Raw genomic sequence first — 22700 nt, forward strand, 5'->3', positions numbered from 1 at the left:
CAATACTTCTATCTAGTTCCAAAACATTTTCATTATCCCCAAAGAAAATCCTGCACCCATTAAGCCATCACTCCTCATACTCCCTCCCCTTAGTCCCTGGCAACCACTCTTTTCTGTCTTTATGGATTTATTATTCTAAATATGTCTTATAAATGGGGGGCACCTGGGTGGCTCAGTCAGCTAAGTGTCTGACTTGGGCTCAGGTCACGATCTCACAGTTTGTGAGTTCAAGCTCCACGTTGGGCTTTCTGCTGTCAGGGCAGAGCCCACTTTGGGTCCTTTGCCTCCCTTTCTCTTTCTGCCCCTACCCTGCTGATACTCTCCCTGTCTCTCAAAAACAAATAAACACTAAAATAAATAAATAAATATTTCATATAAATGGAATCATACAAAATACAGTCATTTGTGTCTAACTTCTTTGACTTAGCATAATGTTTTCAATATTCATCTATGTTATAGCATGTATTAGTATTTCATTCTTTTTATGACCGAATAATATTCCATTGTACCGATATACTATATTTGGTTTCTCCAGTATGTTGGTTTTTTATAGTTGTAAGAAGAAAATAGACTTGTCTATCTTTGTTTAGTGGCTTTACACCCTCCTCTGAAGCAACAGTTGCTAACATCTTATTGAAACACTCATGGGAAAGTACCGCACAAGATATTTGTTAAGGCCGACGGTCAGACTTTGGGGAAGACAATCCACTTAATGATGAAATACATTTAATAGCTCTCCAGAAGGGCTTCACTGTTTATTCTATGAAGTCTGTGTTTTAATTTTTAAAAACCATACCAGCTGTTTCATTTTCTCTTAGAAGACTCAGCAGAAGAGTTTAATGTCTTCTATTTTCTTCACCTTGTTCCCATCTCTTCACTAGTCTTCCTGTAGTAAATGCTACTGGTTATATCCCTTTACAGGGATGGTGCCTCCATTCTCTACTAATGACCCACAGCTTCAGCCTTCTCTGGACACTTGTCCTCGGTCCACTTGAGCTGTTTCATCCAGGCATGCCTGGGAAATTATGCTCCTCCTTTCCCCACTTCCCAATGGCCGACAGCCTATGAATGACTGATGTGGGGTACAAAGTCCAGCTCCCTTGCTTCTCAGAGGGATAAAACTTGTGGTGCATTTTATGCCTCAGAACTCTCTGTAGGATCAGACTGAGGCTAGATATCTTTGTTTGGCTCCTTCTCCTTCCCTATCCTGCTGGCCCTATCCCTATCTTAATAAATCATTTGCACAAGAATCCATGTCTCAAGCTCTGGACCTAGGTTCCCAGCTTGAGCGATTACTGTGAATAGTCCTGGCTCCTAGAGAGACTTCCTGCTACTAGCAGCAGGCATACATCTCATCTAGGGCCCTGCAGATTGCACCTCCTCCAGGAATCCCTCCTGGACCTGGGCCCTCACACTCTGACAGCATGTTTTTTAATAAGGAAATTGGATGCCTACTCTGGCCAGGTACTATGATAACCCTTTTATGTACATTAGCACATAATCCTCCTAACAAATTGACTAAATGCTATTGTGTTCTTATAGATGAAGAAACTGAGGTTCAGATGAGGCTCAGAGAGGTTGAGTGTCTTGCTAACATAGTTAGAAAGTAATGGGAACTAGGGATGACTTGTTTGATTTCACACCCTTGTATTTAGCTACTATACTCTACCCTGTATTATAGCATCAGAACTTTTTTTTTATGGGTCTGTCCACCCCAGACATTGGGACTATGTACAGAGCAGAGAGTTGTATGTTGTTATGTCTGTTGCTGACAGATTGCACTGAGGGCTTCATCTTATTGAAAATGTTCCTTACTGAAAATCTTTGCTACTCAGACCAAAGGATTCTACAGTAACATTGGAGCTCTCCCCTCATCATGTCTGCCCTAGGAGGTAGGGTGAAACCCTTTGCCTCCGAGCAAATTGGGGCACACTGTTTTCCTTGAGCCCCTGCCAGAGCTGCAGTTATAGGCATTCCTGCCTTCCACTCCACTGCAGAGTGGGGAATCTGCATTGCTGAGAACAGCAGCAGTGGGAGACAGCTCGTCACTTCCCTGGACGCCTCCTGGGTTCACAGAAGAGCGAGCAGGCACAGAAGTGGGGCTGGGGGATCAGACCTGGGCCAGGTGAAGAGGGGGGAATGACTCCTGGGGGAGAAGGCCAAGGAAGGAAAGAGATTTGGGGGAGGAGGCAGGGCAGTGGGAGCTGAGTAGGGAATTGTTGGTTATTCATTCATTTGACAAATTGTTTTAACCACCAACAGCATCCTAGGCACCATTTTGGGGGCTGACAAACCAAAGACTCTGCTTTAATGAGGCAACTTGAGAAGAATGACAATGAAAATAATAATATTTATGGTTAATATTTTTTGAGTATTTACTATGGAGTCAAGCATTTATCTTATCCTCACAACAATCTCAGGCATTTGAAACTATTATTATTAACCTGTTTTATAGATGGTGACAAGAAGACACAGAGTAGCCAAGTGACTGGCCAAGGTTACACAGAGTTTGAGCAGGGTCTCTCATCTCCTTAGAGATTGATCCCAAGGCCTCTCAGTCTTCTTACTGACCATAGTAGATTTGGAAAGTACATTCTTGTAAGAGAAATTCAGGTATTAGCAATGAAACTCAATTTCTCCTTGTCCATGCCCATTCCTAGCAGTCTTCACCACAGGCCATACACTATGAACACTATGTGTCCATATACATTATTTTTTTTATGAGTAGGCTTCCTGTACATACAGTTCTACAACTTGCTTTTTCCTCCCTTAACAAAATGTCTTGAACACAGCTCCCTATTGTACACATAGTTCTATTTCTTCCTGATTGCTGCATAGTATTCCATGGCATGGATATACCCTGGAGAACGGTGTTTCCAATTTTCCGCTTTTAAAAACAATGCTGCCATTCACAACTCTTCCAAAAGGTCGGCAGATACTCTTCCTACTGCAGAGCTGGAAAGTTTCTTCCGGAAGGACCCATGTGATGAATCCTGCGAAAGCACTAACCAACTACCAATCCAACAGTAGCCGCTTATGCTTAGGCAACAATCTGTTATTATTCAGCCCCCCACCCCATCACTGGAATTTATTTTCTTCCGAGGAAAGGAGCTGCCCAAGGTCCCGGCTGGTGGGTTAAACAGACCCCAAATGTGGAATATCCAGTCAGAGAAAGCGAGCCCGTGTCTTTAAGATGCACTTGTTCCTCTGGGAGTTGTAGTTTTGCTGGGCAACGGAGCCACCTTCTCGCCTCACCTCCCTTCTAGATCTGAAGACTCGCCCTTTAGGAAAGCGCAGCCCTCGTCAGGTTTGCGTACCCGTGCAATACATAGCTCGGAGTTAGTTTTTCTGGGGAGAATAAACCAGGACGCGAGGAAGGGAGAAACTACATTTCCCAGGGTGCATCGCGAAGGGACGAACAGCCACGCCTTAAAGAGCCCACTGCGCCCTACAGAGGCAGGTACGTCGGCCCGCGCTGGTCCTGGATTTGCACACCCCAGTCCTCCCACAGTTTTTCGGCCCACGCTCTCGGACTGGTAGGACGGAGCTAGGCCAGTGGCCTCCCGTTATTATTCCCCGATTGGGAAGAGTCTCCGGGAACTCTGCCGGCTTCCCTGGACGCTCACTGCCTATAGTGGGCGTCTGCAGGTCCTGCTACTCCTTGGCCTGGGTCTTTTCAGTGGGAACTCCGGGACCTGGCAAGTGCTGGGGCACCTGGGGACACCTGGGACAGGGAGGGATACGGGCCCCAGAGGCCCCTCACCCCTGAGACAAGTGGGGCGCTGGATGCTGGTGCTGCTGCCTCAGTTTACGTGACCTGGGCTTTTCATTACGCACAAATCTCAATTACAGGACGTTTGTATAATTTGCAAAGTGATTTTATTACCAGTCAACTTCTTTCTGCCTTTTTATTTTCTAGAAGGCAAATTAGATCCCTTCATGATTCCGTGTTTCCTGCCCCCCACCCCCAAACTTCTAAAATGCAAAATCTCTGTTCCACCTCTTTCCAAAAAGCATAGACTCTAGACTCCAGGAGAGATGTCTTGTTTTCTTCCGGGTGGTTAAGAACATGAACCTTGGTGTTGGACACACCTGGCCTGCCTGTGCTAGCTGTGTGTGGCTTTGAGCAGACTATTTAATCTCTTTCAGCTAGTTTCCTTATCTATGTCATGGGTGTGATAAGATGTAATTCATAGGGCTATTGAGTGAATCATGTGAGCTGATTGTGCAATGCCTTTGGCCTTGGTCACTGAAAAAAAGTTTATGTGTTGGCATGCTCCTCCGCCTGATTTCCCTAGGCCTTCCCTGATTTTTTCTTTTTCATGGGCATCTTTGACTTGGAGAATATTTCAGAACCTTCACTCCCACCTCCCACTGGTTTCGTGGTCAAGTTAAACTCTCCTGTTCCCTTTCCCTGCTATAGAGAACTACCCCTGCCGTGTGCCACATCTTTTACATTTTATTTAATACTAGTAACATTCCTAGGAGGTTGGTATCTTTGGCATAAAAAGGTTAGGTGACCTTCACAAATCATACAGGAAGAGGCAGAGATGGGAACAGAGGGCTGATTCCCAGCCCTGGAAGGCTCTTCTGCCCTAGTGTCTAGTAGGGTGCAGTCCAGATAGGGTTGCCCTCCTCCCTCTGGCCATGATCTGTCACCTATGGCTCCCAGACTTCCTGGGTCATTGGACTCTCATTGGAGCATTTATTCCTTGTTCTCTTTCAGCACCTATGCTTGGGACCAAATATTACCACCATCACCTGCATACGAATTGGAGCAACCCAGGTCCCAGTCATGACTGCAGCATCCATTAGTAAATGGAGCATCCACTGTAAAGTGGAGATGATAATAATTATCCTGAGGGGATGTTCTGAGGACAAAAAGTCATGATGTCTTAACCGTGGACCAGAGTGGGGAGCTCAGTCCCAGTGGTTGTTATCATTAACATCCTCCTCATTCCATTATTACCTTGCATTTAGACTTTATCATAATAGCCAGTATACACTGAGCGCTTCACTCATATTTACTCCTTTTGTTCTTTCCCTGTCCCTACAGTGTAGGTGCAGTGTAGTGTTTAATAGAGTGGACTCTGGGGGAAAAGTGTTTGATTCAAATTTGGCTGTGCTACTTGTTAGCTGCATGACCTTGGGCAGTACTTCATCTCTCTGTGCCTCAGTTCCTTAATCTCTGAGGATAGATTGTACTTCCCTGACATTAAGTTAGAAGTACTTACAGTGATTTTTTTTTTCCTTTGAAGGTGCCAAGAGAGGGATGTTATTATACTCCCCATGTTGGTTCAGATCCTTGGAGAAGCAGAGACCACAATGGGACTAGACTTGCAAGAGATTTACTGGGGAAGGGCACAAAGGGGAAGTAGCTAGAGAAGGCAGGGAGAGCTGTCAGGCCGCTGCCTGTGAAGAAGCACCGAAAGGGAGGCAGGGAGGGAGGGACGGAGGAAGGAAGGAAGGAAAGAAAGAAAGAAGGAAAGATGGAGGAATAGAGGGAGGGGAGGGGTTGGAAGGATCTCTGACTGCCTTGCAGTTCTGAAACGGTGTCTGTTGGATTGATGGGGACTCTAGGAAGTAGGGTTACCTGTCAGAGGATCCTCATCTTGCAGGAATGAGTCTGTGTCATGTCCTTGCTGTGCGAAGTCACTGGTTGGGAGCAATTGGTGGGAAGTGTGGCCTCCATGTGAACAAGCTGGGGGGCATTTGTCAGTTCCACTCTCTGCTGCAGGAGGCTTGCGAGGATTCGGAGTGACGGAGATCACACAGCGCATTTGCCAAGCTGGGATCCCTTGAGGCCCCTTTATTGGAAAGGCCAGATGGACATCCTGGGGAATGCCTTTTTCCTCAGGTGGCTGGCCAAGATCTCTAGCTCAAATTTCCCCTCTGGATTTCCCTCCCAGGTTTAGCAGGGAACAGAACAATTTCTGTTAGTGGTGGAGGCTTTCACTGAAAGCTGGTGGGAATGTGGGTATGGCTAAGTGGTGGTGTCTGTCAGCCCTGACCGTAGGCTTGATGGCAGCAGGGTCTGGCTTATGTAAGAGGGCACTGTTGCTGTTGGCTCTTAGTTGGTGCATGGGCTGACTACTGGACACACACTCTGGGCAGCCCATCATCCCTCCCATTTGGAGGTTGGAGGGGAGAGGAGGGGATGGGCTGCTTTGTGGGACAGCAGCTGGATCCTTACCAGAGGTAGATGCCAAGGCACCTTTGAGCACTTGTCTACAGATCGTCTTGGGGGCTCTGAAGTCAGATTGATTTCCCAACTGGTAGGAGAGGAATTTTGAGGGGGATAGTGGAGGTTGAAGCCATAGCTTTTGGCCCACCTTCCCCTCACTTGCTCAGGGTTCCCTAGAGGAAGATGGCTGACAGGTAGGTTGTAGCCCCCTTCTGGCTTGGAGCTTCTGGCAGGGGAGCTTCTTTTTTTTTTTTTTTTTTTTTTTTTTTTTTTTTTTTTTTGNTGAGGTCCTTCTAGTGGATACTGTAGGCACCCTGCCCTATCCCCTTGAACAGGCTGGTGCACTCCTCCCACAGCTGCCCTCTTCTCCAGGGATTTGCCATTAGCTTCAGGAGCCTGGGAGGTTAGAACCTCCCTCCCTCTCCTCCTCCTAGCTCACAGCCAGTAATTGAATGATGAGGGGCAGCTCTTTGCTTTAAGGGATTGACCCACTGTCAATCCCACCTTGCTCCCCCCAACTTCCTCTCCTGAGGAAATCACATGCATCCATGTGACCAGGTACATCCCATACCTGGGTGTACATTGGCAGAGGCGAGGTCTACTGTTCACCCTAAACCTGCATACACGTGTTTTTTGTTTTTTTGTTTTTTTTTTGAGACAGAGCACGAATGGGAGAGGGACTCTGAAGTGGGCTCTGCACTGTCAACAATGAGCCCAGTGTGGGGCTCGAACTCACAAAACTGTGAGATCATGACCTGAGCCGAAGTCAGACGCTCAATCGACTGAGCCACCCAGGTCCGCCTGCATACAAATGTTTATAGCAGCCCTGTTCATGATTCCCCAAAGCTGGAGGTAGCCCAAATGTCCTTGGATGGATGGATGGATGGATGGATGGATGGAGAAACAGACCACGGAGGTCAATTCATGCAATAGACTATTGCTTGGCAAATAAAGAGAAAGAAGTAGTGATATGCCCAGTCAACCTAGATGAATCGTAAAGGCATTATGTTAAGTTGAAAGAAGCCAATCTCAAAATACTGCATTCCAGCCATGGAGCTGTGGAGAACAGAGTGTGGTTGTCAGGGGTGAGGGATGGAGGAGGGTGTGACCAAAGGGAGAATGTGCAGGAGTTTTTTTTGGGTGTGGAAAGTGGTGATGACTAAAAGAATCTATACATGTGTTAAAATTCACAGAACTACGTGGGTGCCTGGGTAGCTCAGTCGGTTGAGCATCTGACTTAGGCTCAGTTCATGATCTCATGATTCATGAGTTTGAGCCCCGTGTCGGGCTCTGTGCTGACTGCTCAGAGCCTGGAGCCTGCTTCGGATTCTGTGTCTCCCTCTCTCTCTCTCTGCCCCTCCCCTGCTCTTTCTCTCTCTCTAAAATGAATAAACATTAAAATTTTTAAAAAAATTTCACAGAATTATCAATTTTATGGTAAGATAAATTTTTTTTAATGTTTATTTATTTTTGAGAGATTGACAGAGCAGGAGTGAGGGAGGGGCAGAGAGAAAGGGAGACACAGAATCTGAAGCAGGCTCCAGACCCTGAGCTGTCAGCCCAGAGCCCGATGTGGGGCTTGAACTCACGAATCGTGAGATCATGACCTGAGCCTAAGTCAGACACTTAACCAACTGAGCCACCCAGGTGCCCCAAGATAAATTTTTTAAGAAGTTCACACACACCTGTATCTCTGCCACAGGGAGCCGCCTCAACTTTGGCCAGAATGGTGCAACCGAAGGGTGTTGATTGGACGGTCATCATCCTGACATGCCAGTACAAGGATAATGTCCAGGTCTTCCAGAGAGGTAGGGGACACCTCCTTCCCACTTTGCCCCAGATGTAGAACCCCTACCATACCCCCACAGCCCCAGGAGCTAGGAAGACCCAGTTTCAGGCCCAGATTCTGCTGCTTCCTAGCCATGTGACCTCAAGACACATCATATCATTTCACTAAGACTGAAGTGTTTTCATGTGTTGAATCGGACTGGTCGTACTTAACGTCATAGAGCTGGGCGAAGATCTAAGGAGCTACTCCATAAAAAGCTACTAAGTATTCATTTTGGCAGCACAGGTACTCAAATTAGAACCACACAGGGAAGGTTAGCATGGCCTCTATTGAAGGATCACATGCAAATTCGGGAAGCCTTCCATATTTTTTACAAATACCAAATCATTATGTTGCATGGCTGAAACAATGTAATGTTATACGTCAATTATAAATCAATTAAAGAGAAGCTCCTAGGTCAAAGAAGATAAAATAACGGCTATCAGTAGATTTGCTCTAGGTGCTCTGGACCAGGGCACGGAGACGGGGGACTGGTCACAGCTTGTGTTCTAACCACAGAGCTGGAGGTGCGGCAGAAGCGGGAGCAGATCCCGGCCAGGACACTGTTACTGGCTGTGGAGGACCCTGAGATGCGCGTGGGCAGCGGAGGAGCCACACTCAATGCCCTGCTGGTGGCTGCGGAACACCTGAGTGCCCGGGCAGGCTTCACTGTGAGTGCTCATGTCCCAGTCAGAATGGGGGTGGGGGCTTCACACAGATTATTCCCTAGGTCACCAGCTCTTGGGGCCCCATTACCTGGCCAGTTCAGCGTTTGGTATTAGTTTCTGTGCAGGTAGATTGGGAAGGTTCACCAGGAGGGGGCAAGAAGGCAGGGCCAGCCTTTCTAGTTATTTTAGAACATCAGAGCCAGTATCTCAGAATTAGGCTTTCCAGCATCTTTTGAAAACTTCCTGCCTCTCCTTCCCACATGGCAACTATTTGCTGGCACTGGGATGTGGCTGCCCCCTTTGTGCAGGGCCCAGGGGTCAGTGTTCCCACCAGGCCCACCTCCCTCCCATATACAGCCACTTCACTCAGTCACCTGGGCCTCATGGCACCCTGACAATAGGGAGTGAGGGTGGTCATAGGAAGGGACATGCTGTGATGATGGAGGTGGCCCCAGCAGGGGAGGCTACCACTGTGTGGTTGCCATGGAGCTTGACTTACTGTGAGTCACCTGGCCAGCCCCACATCCTTGCTTGTGGCTTTCTCCAAAAATGGGGACAGAGAAGCTTCTTTATCCAGGAGGAGCCAGAACTGCCCCTTGCCTGCCTATGGCCATTGGTCTTGACCTTGTCTTTTCTTCCTTTGGTACCTGAGTGGATTTGTGTTGGGGTCTCTCCCTGGACAAGAGGACAACATCCTTGGTGCCATCTGCCCAGGCTTCTGTCAACGGGGCTCTTCCACTTCTGACAGGTGGTGACATCGGATGTCCTGCACTCAGCCCGGATCCTTATCCTGCACATGGTTAGTAGAGGACCATGTAGCTCTTCAAGGGCCATGGAGAAGGCTGGAACCATCAATCCTTGGGGGTAGATACATGTTCTACCTTTGTGTGTGTACAAGGTGTTCATTGTGCAATTCCAGAAGAATCAGAATCAGAATTGATCCAGATGTCTAGAAATAGGGAACTGGCTGAATATAAGCAGCATATCCTTCTGGTAGAATGTTAGACAGTGATCTACAAGTCCCACTGGGGCACCTGAGTGGCTCAGTGGGTTAAGCGTTTTTTTTGCTCAGGTCATGATCTTGAGGTTTATGGAACTGAGCCCTGTATTGGCTCTGCACTGACAGCACAGAGCCTGCTTGGGGTTCTCTCTTTCCCTCTCTCTCTGCCCCTCCCCTACTTGTGTGTACATGCACATGCATGCTCTCTCTCTCAAAATAAGTAAATAAACTTAAAAAAAAAGTGCAGCTAACTCTGCACATTGACACCTGGAAAGAGACCAGCTCTGTGACTTTGGACAAGTCACTTGACCCTTTCTTCCTAGGCCTTAGCTTCCTCATCTATAAAATGAGGATGGTAACAGTTTCTACTTCGTGTGGATATGCTGAGATGATCCATGTAAATGCTAAAATGGGGCCTGGTCTGGCTCAATTTGATCATTCAGTGGATGTGTTTTCATTGTTTAAGGGAATAAGCCAGCCACACACATTTATATAGAATGATCTCAATTTTTTTTAATTTGGAATTTTGTGTGTTTATTTTAAACTTTCTTTAGCCATTCTTTTCCTTTTTTTTTTTTTAAGATTTTTTTTTAAAGTACCAGAGAGACTGGAAGTTTTATTTATTTATTTTTAAAAGTCTGCTTATTTATTTTGAGAGAGAGAAAGAGAGAGAATAAGTTGGGGAGGGACAGAGAGAGGGAGAGAGACAGTCCTAAGCAGGCTCCATGCTGTCAGCACAGAGCCTGATTCAGGGCTTGAATTCACAAACCATGAGGTCATAACCTGAACCCAAATCAAGAATCAGATGCTTAACTGACTGAGCCATCCAAGGGTCCCAAGATATTTTTAAATAATCTCTACACCTAGTGTGAGGCTCTAATGTACAGTCCTGAGATCAAGAGTTGTATACTCTGCCGACTGAACCAGCCAGGGGTCCTTTTCATCAGAATTTTGATGAAGATGAATGTCAATCCACATGCAAGAAATAATACAGAAAGAGAAGCCTTTGTAAACTTTGCCCAGATTCCTCCGATGGTAATATTTTCAACAACTATAGTGTAACCACAGCCAGGTATTGACATTGATACAATTCCCAAACTTTTCTCTTAGTTTTACTTGTAGTTGTGTGTGTGTCTTTGTGTGTATTAGTTTCTGTTGTTTCTCCACCTTCTCATGATCTCATTTAAAATTCTTTTTTAAGGGGCGCCTGGGTGGCTCAGTCGGTTGAGCATCCGACTTCGGCTCAGGTCATGATCTCACAGTTNAATCTCATTTAAAAAAATTAAATGTCTGAAAGGATATACCTCAAAATGGGGGCAATGGCTATCATCCCTGAGGAACTGTTTTCTTTCTGCAGATCTGCATTTTCTAATTTTTCACCATAATCATGTAATTGAAAACATTATAAGAAAAAACCTCTGAGAAAACGCTTTTTAAGTTATTGATTTATTAGGTAGGCTCCATGCCCAACACTCGAACTCACGACTCCAAGATCAAGAGTTGCATGCTCCACTGACTGAGCCAGCCAAGAGCCCTGAGAAAACACATTTTTAAAAGTCTTCTAGGTTGATGGCTTCCTACCTGTGCACAGCTGATAGGGTGTTCCCAGGCTCTCTGCCCCAAGGGTTCATTCTTCTGCCCTTGCTCCCTTCCTAGGGCCGAGACTTCCCTTTTGACGACTGTGGCAGGGCCTTCACCTGCCTCCCTGTGGAGAACCCCCAGGCTCCCGTGGAGGCTGTGGTCTGCAACCTGGACTGCTTGTTGGACATCATGAGCCATCGGGTAAGACTGGCCGTAACGACGGGGCCACATCCCAGAGACAGCCACACCCCTCCCGCTGCACCGCCAGCTGTATAGTCTGTGCTGGCACAGACAGGAGATGCCAGGAAGAGTTAGACCTTCAGAAGGTTAGTATTGGCCTCTTTGGTGGGGAGGTGGCCCTCAGAGGATGGGGGAGGGTCCGCATCAGCACCACAGGTCAGGGGAAGCCCTCTTAACCTCAGCAGACAGGGTCCTCCTGGACAGTTGGCTGTTGGAGTGCACAGAACAGGCCGAACCTGGGCTGTGTGGGAGCAGAGGAAGGGCGGGACCAGGCCACCAGCTGCATTCTGTCTCTCTCCACAGCTGGCCCCAGGCTCCCCACCAGGTGTGTGGGTTTGCAGCACTGACATGCTGCTGTCTGTTCCTCCAAACCCAGGTGAGCCTGAGAAGCCTTGGGACTGCCTTCTCGGGCCACAGCCAGATGCCTTTCTTCACTTGGTCTCTGGGCCTGGCCTGCTGCCCTGTTCAGAAAGGGAACTGTAGGGTGTGGAGATTGAAGCCCAGACCGAAAGCTTCCCCTACTGGGCCTCAGTCTTCCTGGTTGTAGGATGGAGATACCCAGCCCTGCCCCTTCTGCCTTGCAGGGCTCTGTAGAAGAATTTTGGGAGGGAAGGTGTTGTCATTCTGCCAGAGGAATTAAGTGTCCCTTTGGCTTTGGAAACCATATTACCTTTAGAGTTGTCTGGATGTCCCTGCCTCTGCTCTTGTCTCCTCCTGGTTGGGGACCCCTGTCTTGGGTTGAGGCCTCTGGGGAACCTCCTAACTGCCCCACTCACAGGGATCAGCTGGGACAACTTCCGAGGAGCCAGAGTGATTGCCCTTCCAGGGAGCCCAGCCTATGCCCGGAACCATGGTGTTTACCTCACTGACTCCCAGGTAGTGCCCCTGGGGCAGCTGTGTGGGCAGCTTAACTATCTGGGTTGGCCTCCTGGTCCTGTGCTCAGGGAAACCTCTCATCCTGGACTTTCTAGCATGGTCTGGATTTGGAGGAGTTCCCCTCTGAACAGCCCTTGTGCTCACTTAGTCTTTTGCCAAACACCACTGGCCCTGAGCTAGGGTCTGTGAAAACATTCAAAGCCTGCCCTCTACCTTCGGGGGTGGGAGTCTCCGGCGCTTGTGTCCCTGGGAGCACCCTGGTACCTGTCAGAAGACTTCTGTCCTAGGTTTTCATTTGGAGAACACCTTGCTTTGCACTCCTTGCTGGTCCTTTCTTGCTCCTTTCCCTAACTCTGTTTTCTCCCCCCACGTAGGGCTTCGTTTTGGACATTTACTACCAGGGCACCGAGGGAGAGATACAACGGTGTGCCCGGCCGGATGGGCGGGTGCCACTGGTACACGGGGGGCTCCACGCGGGGAGCTTTGGAGACCTTCTGGGACAAGGAAGGGAGGGTTCGCCTATCTGCACTCCTTCCAGAGGATTCTGGGGCAGGCTAGAACCAGAATCTGAGTAAGGTCTAGAACTGGCATGCAGGGGAGCCTGTGGAGCTAGAATCTGAGGCAGGTGTGGCAGAAAGGCTGGAACCAGCATGTGAGTAATTTCAGGAATGCAGTTGGGAGGAAGTCTAGAATCTGACTTGGGGGATCCTTCTAGATTGAAAAGCAAGGATAGGAACATTGGGTAAGGGTCTGGGACTGGACCTTGAGGAAGATGAGGAACTATTTCTCATTCTCTGTCCTTTGTTCAGGGAGGCCTGACAGTTGGGGAGGGGGGTCCCAGAACGTGGCTGTTGAGGGGCCCCTTGGTGGGAGTCACTCCCATTAAGCCTGGGAGCATGGGTGCTGGAGTGGCCCAAAGACAAAGGACCCTGTCTGGTTTGGCAGCCAGCCTTCCTTGGCCCATCTGCACATGTCCTTCCTACCTCAGGCCCCAGCCTGGCCCCAGTGTCCCACAACCTGACCTTGACCTCTCTAGGTCTCAGGGATTGCCTTCTTCTCTGTGGAGACTGCTGAGCACCTCCTGGCCACCCATGTGAGCCCACCCTTGGATGCCTGCACCTACATGGGCTTAGACTCTGGAGCCCGGCCTGTCCAGGTGACTGGGGGTTTGGGCTGGAGACTCCTGACCTTGGGTAGAGGCCCTGACATTGGCAGCCTCGTGGTGTGTCCTCAGGCCAGTCCCTTTCTTCTCTGGGTCAGTGTCTCTGGGAATGGAACTGCCCCAGCTCAGTCTAGGCACCTTCCCAATCGATGTGCTTCCTGCCTCTCCCCCAGCTGTCTCTCTTTTTCGACATCCTGCTCTGCATGGCCCGGAACATGAACAGGGAGGACTTCCTAGTGGGGCGGCCTCCAGAGATGGGCCAAGGTGACACAGACATCAAAAGTTACCTGCACAGTGCCCGTGCTGAGCTGTGGAGGGAGCTTCGTGATCAGCCCCTCACCATGGGTGGGTACTACCTCTCAGCTATCTGGGGAGACCATGGGAGTGAGGACCCCCAGGATGAGGTAGCTGCCTGCCTTGGCCCCAGGCTTCTGGAGGAGGCAGGCCTAGTACATAACAGACAATTGCCCTCTCCCAATCCAGAGTGTGTAACCCTCTTCCCTTCTTCCCTCATTCCTGGGCTCCAGTCCCAGTCTTTCTACTTTCTAGCTGTTTGACTTGGACAGATTTCTGAGCCTCTCTGGATCTCAGCCTCCCCATAGGCACAATGTGCTCATTGCCATGCGTGCCTTCCCCTGGCCTGATTAAGGGGTGTCTTCTGGTGGGAGGCCTGGCCTGGCACCAGAGCTGTAGCAGGCATGGGGTTGGGGTCGGTACTTGTATCTTTACAGCTTATGTCCCTGACGGCAGCTACAGCTACATGACTAGCTCAGCCAGTGAGTTCTTACACAGCCTCACACTCCCAGGAGCTCCCAGGGCCCAGGTCGTGCACTCCCAGGTGGAGGTAAGACCTGCCTGGAGGGAGGGCCAGCAGAGGGGCCTGGGGCACCTGTGGACAGGTGGGATGGGGGCTCCAGGAAAGGGAAGGAATAGCCCATCCTTGGAATAGAGTACCTACAAGTGTAGGTGTTATTATCCCCATTTCACACCTGAGGCACTGGAGGCTCAGAGAGGTTAAGTAGCTTGCGTAAAGCCACAGAGCCAATAAGTGGTCAAGTCAGGATTCTACATGCAGGTCTGCCTGACTGAGAAACTAAAGACTCCCTTCATGCTTTCTGCAGGGTCTGCTTGGGGGAACAGGCACATTTGAGGTGATGGTCCTGGATCATTGCCATGGGCTGAGAAAAGCAGCAGAGAGAGCTCATAGGTGGCCCTCAGGGTGGCAGGGGTGGGGGTAGCTGGACAGATGGGAGAGGATTTCTGGGAGAGCCGTCATCTCGTGGGACCTCTGTTACTGAGTTCAGATTTGCTCTGGAGGAGAGCACAAGCAGAGCACGCCCCTGGGGCCGTCGTGGGAACAGGGGGGGATGGGAGTTGGCCTGAGGTTGGGGGCCAGGGCAGAGGGATGTGGCTGGCTTTCAGGGCACAGGGAGCAGCAAGGGGCTGGGCCCTTGGCTGTGGGGGAGCCGGGGTCCTGGGCCCTCACACCCTTCTCCCTGGCTTCCCAGGAGCCGCAGCTTCTGGGCGCCGAGAGCTCTGTGGTCAGCTGCCTGCTGGAGGGCCCTGTCCACCTGGGTCCTGGGAGTGTCCTGCAGCACTGCCACCTTCAGGTGAGGCCAGGGAGCAGGGGCAAGCAGGAGGGCAGGGCTCCAGGGGCCAGATCGCGCGCGCGCGTGTGTGTGTGTCGGGGTACTTAGGGCTGTGCTAGGATGTGTGCCTTTTCTCCTGCAGGGCCCCATTCACATCGGCACTGGCTGCTTGGTGAGTGGCCTGGACGCGGCCCAGTGCGAGGCTCTGCACGGCTTGGAGCTGCATGACCTCGTCCTGCAGGGACACCACGTGTGGCTACATGGTGCCCCTACCCGTGTCTTCACCCTCGTTGGCCGTCTGGACAGCTGGGAGGTAGGTGTCCATCCTCCCTCCCCAAGGGTCCCAGCCCAGCTCCTGTAAGTCTCTTTGAGCACTGGCCTGAGGGATAGGTGGTCAGGGGGTGCTGCCAGTTGTCTCAACAGGCTTTCACCTCCCTTCTCGTCTCCTCTGTGTGGTGGGCTCGGTGGGGTGGCCCATGTTATAGGCCATACGCTGAGGCACAGAGAGGGTGGTGACCTGCCTTGGACCTCAGAGCCGGTTATGGTGGATTGGGCCGAGTTCCAGGCACCTGGGCAGGAGCATCGAGGCTCTAGGGCTTGACACTGGTGTCTCAGAACTTCCTTGCATATGTGCTCATCTCTCTTCCTGTCTCCTCGGGCCTCAGTGTCCCTAACTGCTCTTCCTGCCTCCTCCTCTTCCCCCAGAGACAGGGGACAGGAACGTATCTTAACATGCCCTGGAGTGAATTCTTCCAGAAGACAGGTGTTCGGTAAGGTTTATGGCCCAGATGGCCCTCTACAGCCCTAGGCAGCCAGGGCAGGGCGTCTGCTTCTCTGAGTCTCAGCCCTGCCCTCACTCCCGCCCCAGAGCAGCACCTGGCCCCCTAACCATCTCTGGGGCCCAGGGTAGTTTTGGGCAGCCTGATTTGCCCCAGCATCTTTCTGAGCAACTCCAGACTGCTGGCTATGCTCAGGGTTTGGGATTTTGTCCTGGGGCCTGGGAAAAGAGGCAAGGCAGCTGGGCCCTTCTCTCTGAGTTGCCCACTTGTGCTGCCTCTGGAGGAGTCTGTCCTGTCACCATGAATGAGCCAGCTCCCAGCTGACAGACAGTCAGGGCTTGGTGACCAGGCAGGAGCCCTTGCTTCCCCCCTGCTAATATGTCTTTCCCCCACATCAGGGACTGGGATCTGTGGGACCCAGACACGGCCCCTGCGGAGCGTTGCCTTCTAAGTGCCCGCCTGTTTCCTGTGCTCCACCCGTCGAGGGCCCTAGGTCCTCAGGACATGCTGTGGATGCTGGATCCCCAGGAGGATGGGGGCAAGGCCTTACGGGCGTGGCGAGCCTGCTGGCGCCTTTCCTGGGAGCAGCTGCAGCCGTGCCTGGATCGGGCTGCCACACTGGCCTCCCGCCGGGACCTGTTCTTCCGCCAGGCCCTGCATAAGGCGAGGCACGTGCTGGAGACCAGGCAGGACCTCAGCCTGCGCCCGCTGATCCAGGCTGCTGTCAGAGAGGGCTGTCCCGCACCCCTGCTGGCCACGCTGGACCAGGGTGAGTGTGCTGAAAAGCCAGTCCTGGTGTCACCTTCCCTACCTGCCCTCTGGATCATCAACCTGAGAGGACTAGGAAGCCGTGAGACTTCAAAGTGGGGGAGAGACACAGTGGAGCGTACTTGTAAGTTTAGGGGAAGCTTCCTCCCTATCAGTGGGGAGTTTGGTGAGAGGCTGAGGCGTGGGGCTGAGCCTCCGGGTTCTTTGAGCATCAGCGAACCCAGCAAACTTTGCACTGGGTTGGGTTGTGACTGGCTCTACTGCTGGCTGGGGGCTCAGCCGTAGGCTCCTGGGCAACACCTCATTATCCCCATTTAAGCTGGTTGATGGTGGGGCTGAGACTGAACCTGGGTGGTCTGACCCTGAAGCTTGAGCTCCCAACCACTGTGGACATCCTGAGTGAGGGAGTGAAGAGGCGCATCCAGGATGGGGCTCATAGGGTGAGAAGAGCTTTGCTGGTCAGAGGAGCAGGGAATATTCATAGGCAAGAATACGTCTTGGGAACAAGTGAAGAGGTGTGAAGGATCTGGAGTGTTTGGGGACTGCTGAGTAGTCTCTGGGGGTAGAGGGCATTGGGGGCAGGCCCCCTCCCCCGCCACCCTGACTCCTGGTCTCTCAGTTGCAGCTGGTGCGGAAGACCCGGGGGTGGCGGCCCGGGCTCTCGCCTGTGTGGCGGATGTACTGGGCTGCATGGCAGAGGGCCAGGGAGGCTTACGGAGTGGGCCAGCCGCCAACCCTGAGTGGTTGCGGCCCTTCTCATACCTGGAGTGTGGAGACCTGACAGCCGGTGTACAGGCGCTTGCCCAGGAGCGGGACAAGTGGCTGAGCAGGTGGGTGCTCAAAACCTTTGGAGAAGTCCTTGGCCATCCTTGGAGGTGCTAACCCATGGAGAGGTAGGCCTCTCTTACCTGCAATTACCTAGGGCAGTCAGGTCCCCAAACCCAGGCAGCCCACCCCCCACTTAGGCCTCCACACCACCATCTCTCCCATCCCTCTTGGCAGGCCAGCCTTGCTAGTGCGAGCTGCCCGCCACTATGAGGGAGCTGGGCAGATTCTGATCCGCCAGGCTGTGATGTCAGCCCAGCACTTTGTCTCTATGGAGCCAGTGGAGCTGCCAGCACCTGGGCAGTGGGTGGTGGCTGAGTGCCCGGCTCGTGTGGATTTCTCTGGTGAGCCCCTTGTGAGATGTGGTGGGGTGAGGGTAGCCACCCCAAAGTTGGGCTGGCAGCCCTGTGACCAACTTGGTCTTGTCTAACTGCTCAAGGTGGCTGGAGCGACACGCCCCCCCTTGCCTATGAGCTTGGTGGGGCAGTTCTGGGCCTGGCTGTGCGAGTGGACGGCCGCCGACCCATCGGGGCCAGGGCACGCCGCATCTCAGAGCCTGGGCTGTGGCTGGCAGTGGGGCCTCGGCAGGACAAGATGACCATGAAGATAGTGTGCTGGAACCTAGATGACCTGCAGGATTACTGCCAGCCGCATGCTCCAGGTCAGGGTACTTGTGACATCTGCAGGTGGGGATGGCACATGTGGCCAGCTGAGGGATGGGGGCAGAACCTTGAAGACCCTGCAGGCCACGGAGGCCTGGCCCGAGGGTGAGCTAGTCTGGTGAGCCCTGAAGTCATCCTGCCCGGGTACATGCAGGCCCAGGCTGGCACGTGTGCCTGTGCTGGGGAGACCAGAGGCCCTTTTATGGCTTGGAGATAGGGCCTCCAGTACTGCTGGGCTTTTATCGCCCAGCGAGGCCCATGCTGGGCAGGGCAATAGTGGAGGTGGCTTGGGGTATCTGCGTCTGCCCTTGAAGACCGAATTCCTTGCTGGTCCCTCCACAGGGGCTCTGCTGAAGGCAGCCTTCATCTGTGCGGGGATCGTGCATGTTGGCTCCAAGCTTTCCCTGAGAGAGCAGCTGCTGCACACCTTTGGGGGTGGCTTCGAGCTGCACACCTGGTCTGAGCTGCCCCATGGCTCTGGTCTCGGTGGGTGAATCCTATTTCCCTGCTGCCCACCAGTCACATCCCAAACCTCCAGCCTTGCCTCCGGTCCCCTCCCTGGCCTCTACCCAGCCAAGGAGTGGGTGGGGCAGGACTGAGCTGGGCAGAGCTGTTTCATGTCTGGTGACTTCCTCTGTACCCTGCAGGCACTAGCAGCATCCTGGCAGGTGCAGCCCTGGCTGCCTTGCAAAGGGCCGCGGGCCGCGTGGTGGGCACAGAGGCCCTGATCCATGCAGTGCTGCACCTGGAACAGGTGCTTACCACAGGTATGGGGCAAGAGAGAATTTTGGACATGGACATTTTCCCAAGAGCTTCCAGAGGCTCCCTGGACTTGCAGACAGCCACATATAACTTATGTGTGGTTAGAGCTTCCTTAGAGTGGTTAGAGCTTCCTTCTTACCACTCTGACCCTTTCTGGTGGTTTTCATCTTCATATATTTCTACCTCCAAGGACCTGATGCTTTAGGAACACCTACTAAGTGCTAGATTCTGTGCTGCACCTTTCATGTGTCTTATTAGGTACCTGTAATACCAGATGCTATTTCTCATGATTCTGTCCCCACCTAGGGCTGTCCCTCAGGATGAGACTGGGGAGAGGTGGGTTTGGAATAGGGGACAGGACTTTTAGCTTGCCTTCTGGCAACTTGCCCTGCCCATGGGCTGTGGTCATTTGTGCCCCCCCCCCACTACCGTATTGCGGGGGCACAGAAGGCCTAGTACATGGCTGCGATCATAATGGAATGCTACTAGCACCTTCCACCTCCGCACTACTTTGGCCGTTTGGAATCCGTGCACAATGGAGAGCATCTAGAGGTTTGTCTGACTCTAGATCCTAGGGTTCTCTGGTTACCTCAAGATGCAGGGCCTCATCTGCATGATGCTGGGATAGAAGCTGCCACAAGGACGAATAGATGCCTGATTATGGCATCTTCTCTGGTCATTTTGTAGCCCAGCCTCCTCCTTTCATTGCCCTGATTCACAATCCATAATGGGTAGGCATTAGCAAAAAGGGCAGCCTTTTCACTTTCTTTTTGAGGTGTACCATTCAAATCCTTCATTTGGTCAATTGAAGGAGGCTCAGCCCCATTGTTGAGTTCCAGGGAGTCAGCTGATCAGGGTATCTACTCTGTGTCGGGCCTTGGGGATAAAATGAGCAAAAACAGGGTCTTTGCCCTCAGAAGGCATATGGTCTATTGGAGACAGGCCTTAATCAATAATCACTCAAATGAATGTATAATCACAAGCTGTGCTAAGTGTTCTGACGGAGAGGGGTGCAGGTAAGGAGTTCGTGACATTTGGGGCCCAATGCCACTGCCATGTTTTGGCTGTAAAGTTCCAGATGCCCCCTTGACATTGGCAATTTGTACTTTAAATCTTTGCAGACCCTTGCCCAGGTATGAAAAGCCTATCCTGGAATTATCTCAAGTTGTGACACTTTTATATAGCTGCATGAAGAAGAAATCCATACCTTTCATTGCTAAAGCAAGATGTGAACAAGCTCTTTCAAGTGTTCAATAAGAGATACCAAAAAGCTTTCCAATATCAACACTGTTTATTAGAAAAGACAGGGTGTAGGGAACTGTTAAGCTGCAGGGAAAGTCCTGTTATCTCTCCTTGAGGGGAGCAGTTTATTGTTAGGTCTTCTCCTTTGATATGTCTTACCCCAATTCCTTTTACACTTTAGGTCTGCAACAGAACTCAGGCCTTGCAGGAGCCACACTTGGCTCTGGAACCTTTTCCCCTTGCGGGGGCTTGTCCTGGTCTGAGGGCTGGGGGCAGAAACTGCACAGGTCGCCTGGCTCAGCCTGGGTTGGGGGAAGCTGTGTTCCCATATTGGTCCTTGCCAGGGGTGCAGGACTGGGAGCCTGGGCTGGGAGAGAGAAGTTGGGCCAGACAGGCGCCAAAAGTAATGGTACCCTGGGCTTGCAGGAGGTGGCTGGCAAGACCAAGTGGGTGGCCTCATGCCTGGCATCAAGGTGGGGCGCTCTCGAGCTCAGCTGCCACTGAAGGTGGAGGTGGAAGAGATCACTGTGCCTGAGGGCTTCGTCCAGAAGCTCAACGACCACCTGCTCCTGGTGTACACTGGCAAGACCCGCCTGGCTCGGAATCTGCTGCAGGTGAGGCCTGGCCCCAAGAGGAAGGAGGGATGCAGATGGCTCAGATCCTCATTGCATCCCTCCTGTCCCATCTGCAGGATGTGCTGAGGAGCTGGTATGCCCGGCTGCCTGCGGTCGTGAAGAATGCCCGCAGCCTGGTGCAGCACACCGAGGAGTGTGCGGAAGCCTTCCGCCAAGGTGAGGTGCTTTTTGCCTGGAACTCAGGGCACCGGGAGTGAATACCTTGTTGCCTATGGGTTTCAGGCCAGGAGCCTTTGCAGGCCTGGCCCAGGCCCCGTGTATGAGGTCCCTGGGGACAGAAGCCTACTGTCTGCCCTCCACAGGGTCTCATACTTAGGTGAGTGGGAGTCCTATCTCAGGGTAACATTCGCATCATAAGGGAGGCCTCCAGCCCCACCTACCAGGAGGCAGACTAGGGAGGAGGCTCAGCCCCACTGTTGAGTTCTAGGGAGTCAGCTGATCAGGGTTCCATGTATGTGACTACATGACTGACTGAACACTGTCCTGGGCACCATGCCAGCTGCCCTATGCACGTTAGTCCTTAAACAACCCTGTGAAGTGGGCTTTATCAGTCCTGTTTCCAGCCAGCACTGGACCTACGTTTTTAACCAGGACACTGGTTAAGTAGTGCTTCTTGGCACCTCATTAAGTCTGCAAACGGGTGTTGAATAAATATTCTGGCTCAGGCAGATCACTCCCCTCTTTGCCCCCACCCAGGGAGCCTGCCTCTGCTGGGCCAGTGCCTGACCACATACTGGGAGCAAAAGAAGCTCATGGCTCCAGGCTGTGAGCCCCTGGCTGTGCGGCATATGATGGATGTCCTGGCCCCCCACGTGCATGGCCAGAGCCTGGCAGGGGCAGGTGGTGGGGGCTTTCTGTATCTGTTGACCAAGGAGCCGCGGCAAAAGGAAGCTCTGGAGGCTGTGTTGGCCAAGACTGAGGTACCTGGTGGTGGTAGGGGGTGGTAATTGGTGGGAGACAGGAGCCCTCAGTGTGTCTCACCACTAAGCAGAGGCTATAGCTGCAAGTCTCCCTCATCACTTGGCAGCATGAGATTTGTGGCCTGAGACTTGCCCAGAGCCCTCTAAACACTTCCTGTCTTTTGCTCCCAGGGCCTCGGGAACTACAGCGTCCACCTGGTAGAAGTGGACACTCAGGGCCTGAGCCTGCAGCTGCTGGCAAGTGAGACCTCAACCTGATGCCCCTTCCTAGGTTTGTCCCTCTGTAAGAGGGACTGCAGCAGCCTCTCCCTTCCTTCCTCCATGGGAATGTCAGCCTTCTACTCTTTACCCACCCCTCTGTGAACCTGCTCCTAAAGGAAGCCAGCCAGTGTGAGCTTGGGCCCAGCCCTTTCTGGAGCTTGGTGAAACAGGTGGTGCCTGGGAATAGGACTGTGACCTCCTGGCTGACTGTGGCCTAGGGTTGGCCTCTAGACATAGGAAAGTCCCAAGCGTAGTGTCCCATGTGGTCTTTACAGATCCATGGCCTGCCTTGGCCTTTTTACTCTCCACGATGGCCTGGAAAAAGCGGGATAACCAGCTTTAGCACATGGCTGGGGGCCCCCTGTAGGCCAATCCTGAAGATGCTCTTTGAGGCATTTCCTGTAGACTTCCTTAAAGGTCCTGCTTCTGCCTGAGAAGAGAATTCCTGTTCCACACTCACAATCAGGAGAATTCCTGATTTGATTGGGGAGTGGGAACAGGAGCAGGGGTCCCTACTCTTATTTGTGGCTGTGATCCAGTGCAAGTCACTGCTAATAGAGGCCTTAACCATTAACACTATGGACTATGCCACATGACCCAGTGTCTATGGGCAGCTGGTTCTCAAAATTAAAACCTTCTTGGAATAAATTCACTCTGTCTTTCAAGGTTGTCCTCATAAAGCTCTTTTTCTGTTCCTGCCAAGGGCAATTCCCACTTG

The 22700-nt window shown here is 51.9% G+C and overlaps 1 protein-coding gene and 1 non-coding gene across 4 annotated transcripts; both read left to right on the plus strand.

Moving 5' to 3' along the window:
- Positions 1-3480: 3480 nt before the first annotated feature.
- On the plus strand, positions 3481-22647 carry FCSK (fucose kinase). 3 transcript variants are annotated; one of them, XM_077756328.1, is made up of 25 exons: positions 3481-3536; positions 6846-6979; positions 7887-7992; positions 8532-8683; positions 9429-9479; positions 11337-11462; positions 11805-11877; positions 12280-12377; positions 12752-12832; positions 13414-13533; positions 13713-13884; positions 14271-14383; positions 15048-15149; positions 15271-15441; positions 15834-15898; positions 16306-16676; positions 17295-17505; positions 17678-17844; positions 17940-18161; positions 18505-18648; positions 18810-18929; positions 20593-20780; positions 20858-20957; positions 21498-21721; positions 21893-22647. In XM_077756328.1, the coding sequence occupies exons 3-25, from the start codon at positions 7911-7913 to the stop codon at positions 21977-21979; spliced, it is 3240 nt and encodes a 1079-aa protein (XP_077612454.1). In that variant the 5' UTR covers positions 3481-3536; positions 6846-6979; positions 7887-7910; the 3' UTR covers positions 21980-22647. The 3 variants fall into 3 exon arrangements, with proteins under 3 accessions (XP_077612454.1, XP_077612455.1, XP_077612456.1); XM_077756329.1 differs by lacking the exon at positions 21498-21721; XM_077756330.1 differs by lacking the exons at positions 3481-3536; positions 6846-6979; positions 7887-7992 and having other exon boundaries at positions 8598-8683; positions 9333-9479.
- Positions 8238-8344, plus strand: LOC144225190 (U6 spliceosomal RNA). The gene has a single exon (XR_013333231.1). It is a non-coding gene; the product is annotated as a U6 spliceosomal RNA (small nuclear RNA).
- Positions 22648-22700: the final 53 nt, after the last annotated feature.

This window comes from Crocuta crocuta, unplaced genomic scaffold, assembly GCF_008692635.1.
Source record: "Crocuta crocuta isolate KB4526 unplaced genomic scaffold, BGI_CrCroc_1.0 scaffold388, whole genome shotgun sequence".
In the NCBI taxonomy this organism is placed as follows: Eukaryota; Metazoa; Chordata; class Mammalia; order Carnivora; family Hyaenidae; genus Crocuta; species Crocuta crocuta.

Coding starts and splice junctions, on each gene's coding strand:
- FCSK (XM_077756328.1), top strand. CDS start 7,911: ATGGTGCAACCGAAGGGTGTTGATTGGACGGTCATCATCCTGACATGC. Junction 18,649..18,809: donor GCCCCATGGCTCTGGTCTCG/GTGGGTGAATCC, acceptor TGTACCCTGCAG/GCACTAGCAGCATCCTGGCA. Junction 21,722..21,892: donor CTGTGTTGGCCAAGACTGAG/GTACCTGGTGGT, acceptor TTTTGCTCCCAG/GGCCTCGGGAACTACAGCGT.